Below are 16,747 nucleotides of genomic sequence, written 5' to 3'. Positions count from 1 at the left end.
GTTACATTTTTGTTTAATCGCAGTTTTAAGATCTTGAATTGTAATTAATTACATTTTTGTGTTGCCTACATTTGACTAGCGTGTGTGCCATCTTCACATGTTATCTTAATATCACTAACGCGAACACTGTATATTATTTACAAAATATTTGCACATGACCACAATACCAGTGACATGCGTTAATACCTTGTTAATAATAGACAATATGCTTAGTGATATGAGTATATATTAATAATACCCCCTGAAGGTTCCAAAAAGCTGGCGAAATGCAAAAAGTGAATGTAAACTACTAGATCAAGTTGTAGTTTTATTACTTGTTTTTATTTTAGAAATAAAATTACAGAATTATCTGTTCATTATTGCTGAATATTAACGCATTTTAATTTTGTACGATGGCGTATTTATTAATCACACGAAAAAATTATTTTTGCTCAAGGAATAAAAGTTACTGTGCAACACATGCAATGAAAATAGCAAACTACGCTACGGGATGTGTAAAATATACAGTTGTATAGCCAATGAGCCGTATTAATAAAAAAGAGGTAAATCTTTTACTTGCGAAAATTCGATAAAATCCTTCCATCTGAATGAAGAAAAACTAAAGCAAATCCCTTTACTTTACAAGGAAAAGGTAATCCATAGAAAGTTGAGGTTTTGCTCATGACTTAAATTAGGACATAATAAATTAAATACACAAGTCAAATAAGATTTTTTTGAGGATTTCCGCCAAAGGGAAGCCGCTCTTAATGTAATGTTATCGTAAGAACTTGCCACGGGATCGATTTACTTTTCCATCTAGTTTCGCCCGAGGCAAAAAATTCAGTTCGTTCAAATTTATATATATCGGTTGTTTAGTGAACAAAATATATTTTCAATATGTGTGCCATTTGCTAAAATGACAACTTTTCCTTCCCCGTAACATTAAACCTAATGTTGTTTAATAATAACTCAGAGTAATACTCTGGGATAATAATAAATCAGACATTGAGATAATATTTTAATAAATCCCGATCAGACAAATGGAAACTCACCTAGTCTGCAAGCTTGCAGTGGCGGGAGTATTATTACATTTTCAGATGTTTAGATGGTTTGGAATGAACTTCATCAAACTAGAAGCCAACTAAAGTACTCCTTTTGTGTATAATATAATGTAATCATAGAAACCAATTTTAATTTAAAACCTATTTTAATACGAAACTTCGCTCGACCAAATAAGCAACTAAACTTACCAAGTAAGCAAGCAACTATCAGGGGGATTATAATAAACTACAGGCTACGTATTTTGTAATTTCCATTAGATTTGCATTGGTCGATCAGCTGATTTAGTAGTTGTTTGTAATTTATTTTAAAACAGGCCCAGCAAATAAAAAATACTATGACTACCTAAAAGGTAATAATTTAGTGTAAACAGCTGATATAAATTGCCGCTAACGCTACACATCAGCTGTTCGTCGCTCTCAAACATTAGTGGGAGCAAATGAATGAAAACACCGTTTAAAAGATTTGATAAATGAACTCACTAATGAACTGTCACTCCTGTTCGTCCGTGGAAATTTTCCCTCTAAATAAAGGTTTACTCGCCACTGGAAAATCGGTTAACTCATAACTGTAGATCGCTGTAATATTAATTAATTTTTGCATACATAAGTATCGTTCAGTAATGGTATTGGGTTTTTTGGCTCGTGAAAACTTGAAGGTATATTGTCTTTACATGAAGGCTGATTTGATTTGGTTCCAATACTGGACGATATGTTTTAACCAAATAAAAAGATATATATTAAGCAATTCAAATAGTTAGATTTATAGCTGTCCTTCGATGTAGAAAATACCCCTGTCGCAGCAAACATGCAGAGCAATTTAATTTTCTTTGTCTCATTGGCTTTTTACTAAAATATTAATTTTCGTTTAGGGGATGAGGTATTGGTACTATCTAACGAAGGTAGTTTTTGAACAGTAGGGATTTGTATGAACCATTCCCTTATAAATATTGAAGCATTCCAATGGTGAAACGCACAAAATAAAATAAAAACACAAAAAATTAGGAAAGACAATATTAATTAAAAGGACTTAATTAAATAACCATAACTAAAATTTTATGTACTGAAATATTTTTTACTATTTGTATCAGCTTAGACAAATATCCAGATCGCAGCGCTATATTTTCAAGGTACAACCTCCTTTAGACAAACAATAGATACATCCCTCGCCAACACAAGGGTTCTCCAGCCCTAAGTGTGGCCAGTTCTTTAGACTCACACTAATTGGGACTTTATTCTTGGTGGTTGTTAAAACTTACCCCTCTACACGCCCTTCCACAAGATGCATATATTTTTCGCCCAGCATAAAAGAAATGCTGTATGCAAACATAAGGGTTTTTAATTTGGTCAACGTCGAAGTTTTCTTTACCGTGCTTCTAAGATTCGAATCGCATACAATGAGTGAAGTATCTGCTTCTAAATTTTTTTCAGAATCATTAATTAATTTAGATTATATTTTGGCAAAAAAAAAACATTACAGGCTAACACTTTCATTTTATTGGTCTGGGTTGGTTTTCAATCAATGTGTTTCAGTTTTATGATAAGAAAACACTCGGGTGACGTATGTATTACCCAAAGGTATTCTTCCAATGGACGTTTATTTTATGTCGGGTGTTAGCAGTTATTCGTTGAAATTTATTGACAGGCGAAGCCCTACAGCCTTGTTTTACATTTATTTTTACGTTTGTAAATATTGTAAATAGCAAGCAGCATAGTCCTAGTGATTTCTAGGCCATTAAAAGTAAGAATAATATCAAGGCACATAGTTAACTCTCGTGACAAGATTTTAAAATTGTGTGTTTTGATACATCGTTTAATTTTCCTGACTGGTAGATAAAGTTAAAAGCGTGTATTTATTAATATAAAACATAAAATCATAGTTTCTTAACTTAAAATTATAAGACGTTTGATGGTAATACTAGTTATCGACATAAAATCTACCATATTAAATGTATACATTATTTCAAAATACAACGTTGAAAAATAAATGAAAATTATTTTTAATCACACGATATTGATAACATTTTGTAAGTGAGGATGTCAACGTTTAAACTATAAATACTTTATAAAAAAAAATAAAAAAAATTAATAAATAAATATTTTTATCAAATGGAAAATTTTACTCAATTGATGTGCTTCGTAAATATTAAAAGTATTTACCCCATACCATCAAACAAATTGCCAATTTGTTGTTAATTTAATTACTAAGTCAGAATTTGACAAGTAATTAGATTGCGATTTAATTTATTTATAAAAAAATTCTTATATTAACCAATAAAAAAAGGTATTTTTAAAGGGTAGTGTAGACTAGGATGGCGTCTAGTTCGGGTCTGAGGAAATGCTCCAAACAACACTTAAGCCCCAACATAAGCAAGATGTATTAAGTTAATCTAAAGGCCGTTTGTCAAGATGACTGTACAAAATAACAAAAGCGACGAAGGTAAGGGTGGAGTTATTGTCCACATGAGTACCCACTCGCCACTCTATTTTACACCACCTATACTTATCCATTGTTTTTAACAAAAACTAACTGTAACTGGAATTTATAAAGATGGTAGCTTACATAACTCAACTCCAAGTAACATGTTCACTTGTATTCATTGAATAGCTTCGACTTGATGAAGGCACAAAACAAACCCTTTCAATCACAGTTGTATTTGCATATGCATGGATTTATATCTGTATACCTTCACTCGACACTCGTCCCGTCTTTTAATCACTAAATCATGTAAAGTAGAAAACAGATTTTAAGTCAAATTAATCCTCAAAACTGAATAATTTAGAATTTTTTTCTAACTCGTTCTTTATTACAGTACACAGAAATTTGTACATCACAAATTGTTAGTTTATTGAGTAGGTAAAGAGGAAAAGATATGCCTGGAAGATTCGCAGCTGGCGATGTAAGTTGTATGAAAGATAGTTTTATAATTTACAAATATTTTTAACAAAACTCCTTTGTCAGTTTTATCAACTTTTTCTGTTTGGGCCTATTTTAAACAATTTTTATAACTTCATATTTGTGAAACTAGTAGTTTTAACTAATTGGAAAAACCAGTAGGAAAAAGCCGGAGAATTAGGGTTCTGATTTAATCGATTGCTTAAAGCCTATGAGCATACGACCAAAGATTTTTCTCTCAAAAGATTGACTTATATTTTTTTCAAGTTCAATTTACTTTAATTCATTACCAATATAAGATCTGATTCCAGAATAGTGATTGGATAATATTTTTCAAACAACAGTTTAATAATTATAAATTGTGTGTAAGTATAAAGTTCAAAGTGGCATATTCAAAAAGCTCTTGATACACAGTTACATCAGAGCTTTTCGTATATTGATGGTGATGGATGTAGTAGTAGTGCGTAGAATAACTTAAATGAGTTTAGAGTGTAAAATAGAGTTCATTTGTATGGTTTTTGTATTAACTAGCTTTTTTATAAATTTCAAGATAAAAGATATTATTAGTATGTACACTAAAACCATCTCACCTTTATGGGGTGAGATAAACTATATTGTATACCTAATAGTTGTGTGAAAGATGTTGCTGTGGATGATGCTCGTTGTTGTTGATACTGTGATTGATCTTTCATCAAATTTTGTTTTGGATGATGCGAATTGTTGATGATGATGTGTTTTACATTACAGCCAATGTTGTTGTGGATGGTGCACGTGTTTGTTGATAATGGGTTTTACATTACAGCCAATGTTGTTGTGGATGGTGCGAGTTGTTGGTAATGATGTGTGTGTTTTACATTACAGCCAATGTTGTTGTGGATGGTGCGAGTTGTTGGTGATGGTGTGTTTGATGTTTACCGATAATGTTGATGTAGGTGGTGCGAGTTGTTGGTGATGGTGTGTTTGATGTTTACCGATAATGTTGTTGTGGATGATGCACGTTGTTGTGGATGATGCTTGTTGTTGTTTATGATGCGAGTCTTTGGTGATGATATGTTTGATGTTTCAGCAAATGTTGAAGTGGATGGTGCGAGTTTTTGTGGATGGTGCGAGTTGTTTGGTGATGGTGTGTTTGGTGTTTCAGCTAATCACAGAGATCAACAGTCAGGTGGCGTTGTTCCGAGATCTTCTCATCCACATAGGGACGTCACGTGACTGTCCGGAGCTCAGAGAGAAGATCCGTAAACTCCGCAGGACCTGCGTGGACGCATGCAAGCACACCAGTCAGCTCCTACTGCCTCAGATACGCAGGTGAGGTTCATTATTCATTATCTTAACACCTCAAAAATCTATTAGGTTATTATTTTGTTATCTTACATGGTGTCTACAAAAGAGTAACACGATTTCATTACCAAATGGTCAGTTTTTATCGTACGATGTTTGCCCGTCTTTGTTGTATTAGCCACAACTAAACGACTTTAAGTCGGTGGCTCAGTCGGTAGCGTCATGGACTTTGGGCCCAAGGCAGCGATGTCGTGAGTTCGGAAGCTGGCCACCCTTGTACTGTACCGGCTCACCCCTTGCTTTGCTGGATACGTTCTACGCACAGGCTCATAGTCTACGAGAACGGGCAAATTCAAGGTTAAAAGAGGCCGCTAACCTCTTAAAAAAATAATAATAAAGTTTAATTTTACTCATAATTATTTTCTGGTTTGTTCATATAAATGGGTATAGTGACCTAAAATTAAAATTGTTGACTTAGAAGATATGAAGGATGAGGTTGGTGAACAGAAAAGGTTCCTCGTTTTTATGATTAAATTACGTATGACTAGCATTCATAAACTATTAAAGCTCTACTTTTAGATTCGTTTTTGAAGTTCCTGGAAAATAAAAATAAATTGCTCAGGGAAATGGGCCAATTGTATTTACACTCGATGTAAAATGTGTTGAACTGTATATGATTGCTTTTATTAAACCTTTAATTGCCATGGCTATAATTGGTGGCTGTGGACGGTTGTAAACGATACCAATCATCGTATGATTGCTACGATTGGTTAAAACGTTACGCGTTATCTCTTAACAAATATAATTTTTATTGCATATCATTCGGAAACTGCTTCCCGGATTTGTTATGTTTTTTGTTACGAAATTTCTTTTCCTTGTCAAAACCTTGGTTTCTTGTATTTATAAGATTACTTATTACTGTTTTACTAACAAATTTAACTAGACACGAAAAAGAATATCCTAATCACATTTAGGGAGACAGTATCTCAATGGAAATTTGTTTAAAGTATATGGAAATACATTATACGTTTGGAAATTCTGACCGCTGTTTTAACTTTCTTTAAAAGAATTGTTTCAATCTTTATGCACAAAAAAGTGTTAATAGTAAGTTTTTTTTTATTGAATATATCAGCTGAAAATCTTTAAGCCTAATCAGAATGGCATTTTACGAAATTTTCACTATCAATTGTGTGTATTTTCAGCCACAAGCATTTTTTTTTTATTACAAATTAAATTTTCATAACGGACCAAATGTAATTTCCCTGAGGGTAAAAGGTAAAAAATGTGACAAATACTGAAAAGATCGAAAATACTATTTTAAAAACTCATAAACTTTTGCATTACCGACTAAAAAAACATTTTCCACAGCTTACTTGTTTTTAAATTTAAAAAATTACACACAATTAGAAAAAGCATGATTAATCGTGGTGCAACCTACAGCCCAAGCTTTGCCATTCGTTTCACTTTTACTCCAGACACAATGTAAGTTTGGCAACAATCGTACTCAAATATTTATACAACAGTATATTGTGTTTGTTGACGAGACTGTACCTCCCCGGGCGGGTTAATATCCTACAATCGCTCCTCAAGTACTGCTTTCACATTACCCGGGTTTTTTTATTTCTTCTTATACAATATACTTACGACTCCTACACAAATTAATGACAAACAAGCCCAGAGCAAGTTTTTCTTTTTATCAGGAGATACAACAAAAAACTTTATACTATAAACTATATTTGATAAAATCAAAGTATTGGTAGTAAGAAGATTTTTTTTAGTTAGTTCTTTTACCTTAACTGTCAGTAAAAAAGGGATAGTTTATCCATGCGGTGATCTAGACATGAAGAAGTAGTATTGTTGATAAGTTAGCCTATAAGATATATGGGGCAGTGGGGGTAGAAGAGATAAGATATGGTAGGTTTTATACCGTTAATGTTAGCCCTATCATACTCTGACTGACCTACTGTGTTCCATATACAAAAGATGTATACATATTTAAACCGTATAAAAATGCAATCTGTTAAATTTATTTACAAAACGTTCTTGAACTAATTCCTAAACCGCTGTAATACTTTAAACAACTTTTTGTAGCCACTGTCCAGGGTCTTGGAAACAATTGGGCAACAATTTAAAAAAATAGCTCTTTTACAAAAAGCCACCCTAAGCAAAACAAGTTTGAAACATATTATACCATGAAATTGGCAAAGTAAGTTTGCGGTAGTACTCTGCTGTTACATAGAGTAAGTTGATTTTCTGTGTTAAATATATTTCGGAATAGTAAACAACCTTGACTTAAACAGATAATATAATAAACTTCCTTAAAAAGTTGAAAAACTTTGAGGATGACTATTATTAAAATATACTCCTGCCGCATCTAACCTTCAGACTAAGCGAATCTCTATTTCTCTGATTGGATTTTTACTCAACTTTTTCATTTAAAATAGGCTATCAGTTTGTTTATGGCTAGTTACTATACCTGTGTTTAGTATCGAGAAGATGACGCAGAAAAGAATATTGTGATTCTTTAAACATGTTGTAGGAGATTGATACACATCCATCATTCAACACTAGATAGTTTTAAAGCTTGGTTCGATCAAATTATTTCTTTTTATTCAGGGTTACCAATTAGTGTGAATCGAATAGTGATTTGGCCTCTGGGGACACCAAAATAGAAAAGTAAATTGGTCCCAGGTTTAGGTCTATGCAAACTACGGTAACGAAGCTCCCCAAGATACGTACGAATGCTCAAGTAAATATCTATGTGAAATCTGTTATTTAGCCAGTCAAATCAACAGTTTCACAAGAGAGGATATTTTTTTATTTGTCAGGGAAAGGATCTTGTTAAATATTTTATAATGCTTTGCTCCAATTAGTATTGTTATTTATTTTTACATGTTCAGATTAATCATCTTCATCCTCTTGTCAAGGGCTCAGAGTAAAAATAAATTTTTGATTACATTTCATATTATATATATTGATTTCCCGAAATATTTTTGAAAATTGACATGCATTCTGTACGTATTTTAATAAATTGTTTATATTTAAGTATCTTAAGGATTACCAAATCGTCCACCTCATCAAATGTCGAAAAAATATATTTAAATGAATATACATACAAATGATGACATTTAAGCTTGACCAGGTAATTTCACATTTGAAATTAAAACTTAAGCTCCCTAGATAAACAACAATATTCTTTTGTAAATCTCTTGTTTCACTATTGCAATTTAACACAAAACAACGAATGCAATTATTATGTGTCAGTAGAGAGCCTTTTGTGTATTGGATAATTTTATTCAATTCCAATAGATAATTACGCCACAGGTAATTACATATTTAGAACATAATTAGTTTTCCCAAACAAACAGAGTCCACCAAATTAATGTTTGCATTGTTCAATGAACAATTATCAATTTGTAATACAAACGTTATTGTACCATATAGCTACTGATTATATCAAGAGGCCTGCCACAACTGACTGTAATAATGAAACTGATTGATTTCACTTTGAAACCACACTAATTGCTTGTGTTCTTAAGAATTGGTCATGTCTGTAATATTGAGCTACATAATCAATTAACTGTAATTACTAGTCCCATGTTGTTAGTCTAAGGTTTTAATCGATCACTTTATAAAATCTACAAATTCTGTCAATATTTCTTATTACGATGTTACTTTTATAAAACTAACCCCCAAAATTAAACTCTACTACCTCCGAGCTGATCGAACGCTTCTCAATGAACTTATACATATTCCTTACCAAATAGTTCTTCTGATTCACAAAATCAAAGCAAGTCAGAGCTAAAGTCAATTTTCTCCGCTCTTGATAAAAATTTCTACTACTCGTGGTACCTACACGTTCTAACTCATATGTCCAAAACATAAGACTTCCTGTTTAATGATACACTGTTCTCATGTTCGTACATCACACGCATTTTGATTACCTAGTCCAGTTCAAATACAAGTATTATTTTCATGTTACTCTGGTCTCCTGTTCCAGCATTAGCCTTCTATTGAACTTCTGGTCTAGTTCAAACATGGGATGTCTTTGCATCATACTGTACTCCTTTTTTTGTTCGAAAATTTGCCTCCTGCTGTTCCTTTTGTCCCAATTTAAATATAATTGGGCTCTTTTCCTCAAACTGTACTCTATTTTCCTATTCCCCCTGCGGATCGTTCAGTCTAGGTTATGTTAGTAACCGTTTTTTAAGATCTATAAAAATAAACCTAATTGCAGAAATTGTTTGACAAGCATCAAAATCTCTTGGTTGAAACGACAAGAACGTCCGAAAAATTCCCCTCGTTAATAACCCTATATTGACATTCTGCCGCGAATTGACTCTGATTCAAGTAATCCAACATCTGTTTGATAGAATAATCGGTCGGAAATTCTTCTTGTCAGTATGTCGATTTTATTTAAATAATGAAAATATTGCTGCCAACTTAAACTTGTCGGGAAATGTCCCATTGATAAACTTAAACAGACAATACTTAATAATGGCTTAAAGAGTATAACAACGTTATCTTTGAGATCATCAGCTTCAAAACCATCGAAATAAATGGCCCACCACGTAATAAATATGTGATGTCGTCTAGTTCAGTCACAGTCTGAAATGTAAGCACAGTGACTGAACTATACTGTAGGCCTACTCTGTTCTCCTGCTGATCAACTCCTACTTGTTTCAGCGCCGTAGCTGAGGGCATTCCCGCGGACCATCCCCACCTCGTGTTGCTGTTCTTCATGTGTCAGCTGTTTCTACGAGAGCTCGCCAAGTGTAGCAGACTCGTTCAGCTCGTGCCAATGGACATGACTGGCTACTTTGGTAACGAACTTTCATTTATTGAATAGTAGGCCTAACTGTAATATGTTCCTTGCAAGATTTACTGAATGTTTCGGTAGCAGTTCCACCTCACTTTAAAGATTTTCTTTTTGCCAATGAAGTTGGCATATCATCTATATAAACCACCTGTTTAAGTAGATGTAGTCTATTCAAGAGAGTTTCTTTAAGTAGAACATATTGTGCACTTTGTACAATGGAACCTGTCTCCATACCTTACAACTACGTAAACTATTGTCCAGTCCTCAGGTAGACGTCAGGAGACATGTTCCTTAATGCAGAGTATAGTTGGATGCCCCTCTCTGAGGATTCGCTACATTGAAAACTCTTTTTTTCTTAGGTTTGAAATAATGACACACGATTTTACATAAAATATGCTATACTATATAAACAGCTGATTGAGGTCAGTTAAAAAGTTGGCGTAGACAGCAGAAACCACAAATTCAAAGCAGTGCACTCAGCTGGTGGCTATATTCAAATATACTTGAATACAGCCGATGGTGAGATTCTAATGTTCAAAAATTTTTTATAGAAAACCGAGCAGGACCATCCAATCTGGGCAACGTGATCAGTCAGATCCTGCTGTGTAAGACGATCGCTCCGGACTTTAACCAGGAGGAGATACACAGCATCGCTAAGGACTCGCAAGAACTCAACAGGATAGTCCACGAGATGCAGGAGTTCCTGCCTCAGCAAGAGACGGCTGCAGGTAAGCTGTAAATCTGCATCCTTTGCTGATTAGCCTACGAAATCTCTGATGCTTTCACAGATTGGTATTTTAAACTAGATGTATTCTTGGCCTAAGTTTATCCTTTAGCCTCCTCCAGGACTTAACACTGGTCACCATGAAGGTTTCCTATGCACCTTACTTCACTGTGGTTGGAGTCTAAATTCAACTAGTCCATTTCGATTAAAAACTGGCTACTACTTTAACATTTGAATAAATTTTCCATCTCTAGGCAAATGTGCATCTCAAAGGCTTTAGTAAACTCCACCGTATGTTACAGAGAGAGGATCAGCGCTCGTGGCAGACGACCCCACCAGCAAGTGGACCAAGAAACGAAGGCGGAACTCCCTTTACCGGAACGTAGGCTCCTTCTGCTGTATGTGCCGCCCCAACTACCTGTGATAGCCTTCCTTAGCTTCACAATGCAATAAGTCGTGCCTGAGTGGATCCCGCTCGCTGCGATAATCATCTCATCCTGTATATTCACCATTAGTGTTAAGTAGCAATACAGGCAGTAAGATCTCCCACAGAAATGTACCTTTTACTCAGAAGTACTATGTGACACGTGTTCTGTTTGAAGTTTCTAGCCTTAACACCAATATTCCTACTCACAGGACGCATGTAATGTTGATTTTCGTCACTTTTCTAATTGATCTAATACTATTTAACTTAATGTCAAAACAGTATAGGCTACCAAGAAACTATCATCAGGCATCAGCACAGAATAAGTACGATGTATTTTTGTAAGGATTTCTTGATATTGGGGTTTGTATTCACGTATTCTAGCTCGAATATATTGGTTCAACACCACTTAACTTACCCATAGTCACAGGCGTCCATCAACATGGGCTAAGGCCCTCATCTTCTATGACACCCTGGGGCCAATTGGTAAAGGACTTGAGGATAAAGTAAGTGCAAAAGGTAGAGAAGAATTGGGGCATTATGTTGGGAAGGCCAAGTACCACTTGGTGTACCAGTGGCCACAGCAGTAAGCATGTTTGAAAATTTAAAAACGGTGCTAAAACAATAAGTTGACAAAAGCAAAGGTACAAAAATGTGTAAAATCTACAATTTTGTCGACCCTTCTCTTTACTAGGGTTACTTCGTACCCCACCAGACACCCCTGCCCCCCTTATATAAAGGATATATGGACGCCTGTACGCACAGTATACATATTGGTAGGAATTTTTCACGGATCATATAATAAATCGGGACGATATATTTTACATTTATGTAGGATTTCATTATAGAATCTCTTTCTACTAACTTTTTCATTCAGCCCCACTTATCAAGAAATGCAATTATTTTTATTTGGAATACAGAATAATAATTTTGGCAAATTCCGAATTGTAAACTATACCTATTTCAGCTTATACAATAATTTATTCATCCCCTTGATGATATTACTATTTTTATATTACATCACATCTTGGCAAACACTTGGTTGTGTTTTAACTAAACTGGACCTTATCGTCAACACGAGTGTATTTGAACTAATCCACATTGTATTTTGATATTTCTTGTTACAGGTCTTAATAGTTATAAAACACCAAAATTACTGCACAGAATATTTATATCTTAGAGTATTACCAAAACATTACTTGACTTGACCAAATTTGTATTGTATTTTGTAAGATATTCAACTAGATCTCTAGGAATTGTGGATGTTGTACTTGTTATACACTATAGGACGTACTAGTAGTAAGGTGGTAGAAACAATTCTAGACTAGAACAAGTGATTATAGCTACTTTATTTTATAGATAGTTATTGTATGATATATACCATGGCAGTATTTTGCCCACTTTTGTACTTGATCTTAACACTACTGTAAGTATTATTTTAGAAGCATGATACAAAAGTCCTAGATACACTTTTAACTGCATTTCAATTTTTGCTATCAGAACATGTTTTCCAAAAATACTCAAAAGTATTGCACTCCTATTTTCAACATTATTATTGTGTGGGCTAAGTTTTCCGTTTACCATTAGAAAAGTAGATTGAAAACTAAATACCAAACAAACTTAAAACGTTGAATTTAAACCCTAATTTTATACTTTTAAGGCTGGTGCGAATAAAAGATTTGTTTAAGAGTAAAATTTTAAATTACTCACAGTTTCTTTGACTAAAACTATTGGAATCACGAAAAGCTGTAAATTAGCAAAGCTGTTTTAATAAATCCACCCAACATTTTTTGACGAAATATTTTTCAGTAGGGTTAAAGTTGTATGTAACAAATTGAATTGAATTTGCGGTCAAGTTGTAGGTTGTAATTGAAAAACAGAATTGCATAGATTATAAAAAAATGATCTTTAAGAGGGCATCTATCTTGACTCAATTACTAATTTTATTTTGATAAACAAAGTGTAATTTAGAAAATTATTAAATTTTCTTTGCTTTATTTTCAAGATTTTTAAAATTAAGTATTACGTTTTGTATAATTTTGCCATTAAAAAGTACCAAGTTATGATTATCTAATGTACTATAACTAGTTATATAATTATGTTCAAAAGACTCTACATTCTATAACCTTTTGGTAAAATTATAAGCCCATTCTTTTCTGAAAGGGGTTGTTTAAAAACTCAAAACGTGGCTCTACATATTATTAACCATTCCACATACCGAGATCATGGAAAAGTTTTATGCTACGTGTATTGAACAATACATTTTTTTATTTTACTATTTTATTTAAATTATATTTGGTAATAAAAATACAATTTATTAATTTCCAAGCTTATCAACGTTAGTTACCAATCGTTGCCAATAAATAAGTCGCATTGTCTCAACAAATCTGTTGATAAGTCAAATTTTAATTTTGACTTCTTAAAATACTATTTTTATTTTATCTCTAAGTGCTCTGTTTGTATGTCTTAGTCCGTAAATTTTAATAAAGTCAATTGATAATGTTAAAATATTGTATTTATAACAAGAATTGTTAAAGCATTGTCCTGTTTAAAATATGTAAAATAAATATATTTACTATGAAAAACGTGTTGTTGTATTACTTCCACTAGTTCATGGTACTTATGTTACGAGGAGAGATTTAATTCGACAAATGTAACTTAATGAAAACAAGAAGCACTTTCTTCTACACGAGAGAACATGTTTAAAAACTTAAAATCTGCAAGATGTGTTCGACCAGCACACAAAACATTTGTTTGACAGTTTAGATTAATTTTTAAATAACTATCAAATCATTGTCAAAAATTAGTATTAATTTATCATGAGCTGAACAGACAAAAAAATAATGTACGGTAACGGTTTTATTTCAAACGCAAATTGAAATGTTAATATATTTTGTCTTAGCATTACGTTTCGCCTATACATGTACCTAGATATACAAAACATGAAAAATGTCAACCAGTCAATAGTTTAAAATGAGAATATTCGCTTGCCTTTCCGTATAATGTTTAAGTCCGCACATTCAGATTACAAATTGTCAGAGTCTTAACAACATATTACTAGCATAAAACTGTTGTACTGATATTATTTTTAAGAAGAATTCTCGTAAATAAAAAAGCCACCATAAAAATATCCTTCCAATCTACTTAACTCGATGCAAATACAAAATATCCAAAAATATAAAAACGTTTTATAGAAACTCAATAGAAAATGAACATCTTATTAAAACCTAAGTAACCAAGACAACCAAAGACGAAATTTATTCCATAATCATACTATAACTGTATGAATTATATCTAAACTTCTGTGAGTTTAGTAAAATAAATTGTCAGAATGGCCTAAGGGCATAATTATATTAATTAAAGTTATGTATAAATAATAACTTCAAGAGTATGTACTAAATGTTCAGTTCATTAAGTGATTGAGATATTGTGTGCTGGTCCGCATGCAGGTCTAATTCAAAATATGAAATAATTATAAGACAATAATTAAGGCTTATCAACTAATCATATGAGCATCAGTATACTCTGCAATGTCAGTAGCTTTGAGAGACAAGATAAGAGAAGAGATACGAATCAATCATCCGGAAAAGCCCTCTCGTGACGTCAGCCAAGCTGTTTTATAAACATTGGAGCTGTAAACTCATTTTTATGATACTCTGCAAGCATATTTCCCTTTTAGCAAATTTCCCATATAGGGAATAAGTTACGATAGGTCTCATGGTAAGATCGAGCCCCGGGACCGATTTACTTGTTCGTTTTGAGTGCTCCAGAGGCCAAAAACACCATCCATTCAAGTTAAAAATTCAAAACCATTGTATTTGTTGAAAATGACTGTCTCTAGATGATTATTTATATAGGCTATTAATTTAATTCATCAGATGTTTTATTTGTTTACATTTTGCAGTTAGTGTTTTCCTTTTGGTTTGATTGTTAGAGTTGGTCTTGAATAGTTATGTCTGATTAAAATTGGTAGATATTTTGTTCTATGTTTTAAAAGTATATCCCTTTTAGAAGAGTCAGTATCGCGTTTTAACATTTGGCGACCGTGACAGGACAGTATGATGAGTGAAACTGATGTTAGAGAATTTAATAAGAACAAGAAACATAGAACTGTTGTTAGGGCACACTTTTCAAGACTAGTGAACCATTTAAAGGATGAACTTACACGGGAAACGGTTCACTTAGATTAATTAAAAGGTAGGTTTCAAACTGTAAGTATGATTTATGAAGAGTTAAAGAATTTAGACACAAAGATATCTGACCATTTATTTCAATTTGAGGAAAGTGAAGCAATTCTTGAAGAAGAAGTGTCTAAAGCTTATAGTTATTTGGAAACCTACAATCAAGTAAATGTTTTGGTACAAAGTAAGTTGAATGATTCTAGAGATTACGATTTGGTCAGTAGTAATTCAGCTAAGAGTGGAAGTTCAAATTTAAAGACTAAGCTTAGACTTCCCAAGATTGAACTAGTACAATTTAGTGGGAATCTTAAAGAATGGCTTCCTTTTTGGGGAATTTTTAAGAGGATAGATGAAGATCCCTCTATTGATGATGTTGATAAGTTCCACTATTTAGTTCAGGCCACTATTCCAAATTCTAAAGCGAGACAAATTGTAGATAGCTATCCTGCTACATCAGAGAATTATAGAGATGCTATTCAGAGTTTAAAAAGTCGTTTTGGAAGGGATGATCTTTTGATAGAAGTCTATGTTCGAGAACTTTTAAAGCTGCTACTCAATAACTTGAGACAAAAGGTAGTGATTTCTACTTTATTTGACAAATTAGAATGTCAAATCAGAGCTCTTGACACATTAGGAGTAACTACTGATAAATGTGCGGCTATTCTTTACCCATTAGTTGAGTCGTGTTTGCCAGAGGATCTTTTAAGGGCGTAGCAACGTCATCCCGACTTTGATCCAGAAGCTGATTTGAAGAATAGACTCGATGCGCTTTTGAAGTTTCTGCGAATTGAAGTGACAAATGAGGAAAGAATTTCACTTGCTACCTCAGGTTTTGGGGACTCGAAGAGACAATTGGGTAAGTCATCCAAACCATTCTTAAGAGACGAAATGGAATCAATACCAATTGCAGCCGGACTTGTCAACCAAAAGGTTGGTAAACCCCCTATGAAATGAATTTTTTGTGGTGAAAAACATTTGACAGAAAATTGTAAGAGTTGTAGTAATCTGACACATTTAAAAAAGGTAAACCTATTGTCAAGTAACAGATGTTGTTATCGTTGCACAAAGTATGGCCATGTTAGTAAGAAGTGTCATGTTCGACTAAACTGTTCTCTTTGCAATGGTCGACATGCAACAGTAATGTGTAACAAGTCTCAAGATAAATCTAATGTAAATTATGTTAATGATAACACTTTAGTACCTTGTGAAAGTAATTTAGCTAATAATGCACACTCTAAAGTATTTTTACAAACTGTACGTGTGAATATTAGAGGAAGTAATAAAGAACGAGCAGCACGTGTCATTTTTGACTCTGGTTCTCAAAGGTCCTACATTTTGAAGAAAACTGCAGAAGAAATGGGGTATGTATCATTTGGAAAGGAAAC

At 33.1% G+C, this 16,747-nt stretch overlaps 1 protein-coding gene across 7 annotated transcripts in view; it reads left to right on the top strand.

Moving 5' to 3' along the window:
- LOC128996649 (uncharacterized) overlaps window positions 1–13,722 on the top strand; it is a 249,939-nt gene extending 236,217 nt beyond the window's left edge. For 5 of the 7 annotated variants that reach the window (XM_054422069.1, XM_054422075.1, XM_054422072.1 and 2 more), the window contains 4 exons: window positions 5,075–5,241; window positions 9,901–10,037; window positions 10,585–10,761; window positions 11,060–13,722. In XM_054422069.1, coding sequence (XP_054278044.1) covers window positions 5,075–5,241; window positions 9,901–10,037; window positions 10,585–10,761; window positions 11,060–11,181 — 603 coding nt within the window. In that variant the 3' untranslated portion in view covers window positions 11,182–13,722. Of the gene's footprint in view, window positions 1–3,850; window positions 3,938–5,074; window positions 5,242–9,900; window positions 10,038–10,584; window positions 10,762–11,059 lie in introns of all 7 variants that reach the window. The other 2 variants (XM_054422073.1, XM_054422074.1) reach the window with 1 other exon arrangement.
- Window positions 13,723–16,747: the final 3,025 nt, after the last annotated feature.

This window comes from Macrosteles quadrilineatus, unplaced genomic scaffold (genome assembly GCF_028750875.1).
Source record: "Macrosteles quadrilineatus isolate MER2022 unplaced genomic scaffold, UCM_ALF_1.0 Scaffold_6__1_contigs__length_79288215, whole genome shotgun sequence".
Classification (NCBI taxonomy): Eukaryota; Metazoa; Arthropoda; class Insecta; order Hemiptera; family Cicadellidae; genus Macrosteles; species Macrosteles quadrilineatus.
This window is presented reverse-complemented; position numbering and strand designations above follow the sequence as displayed.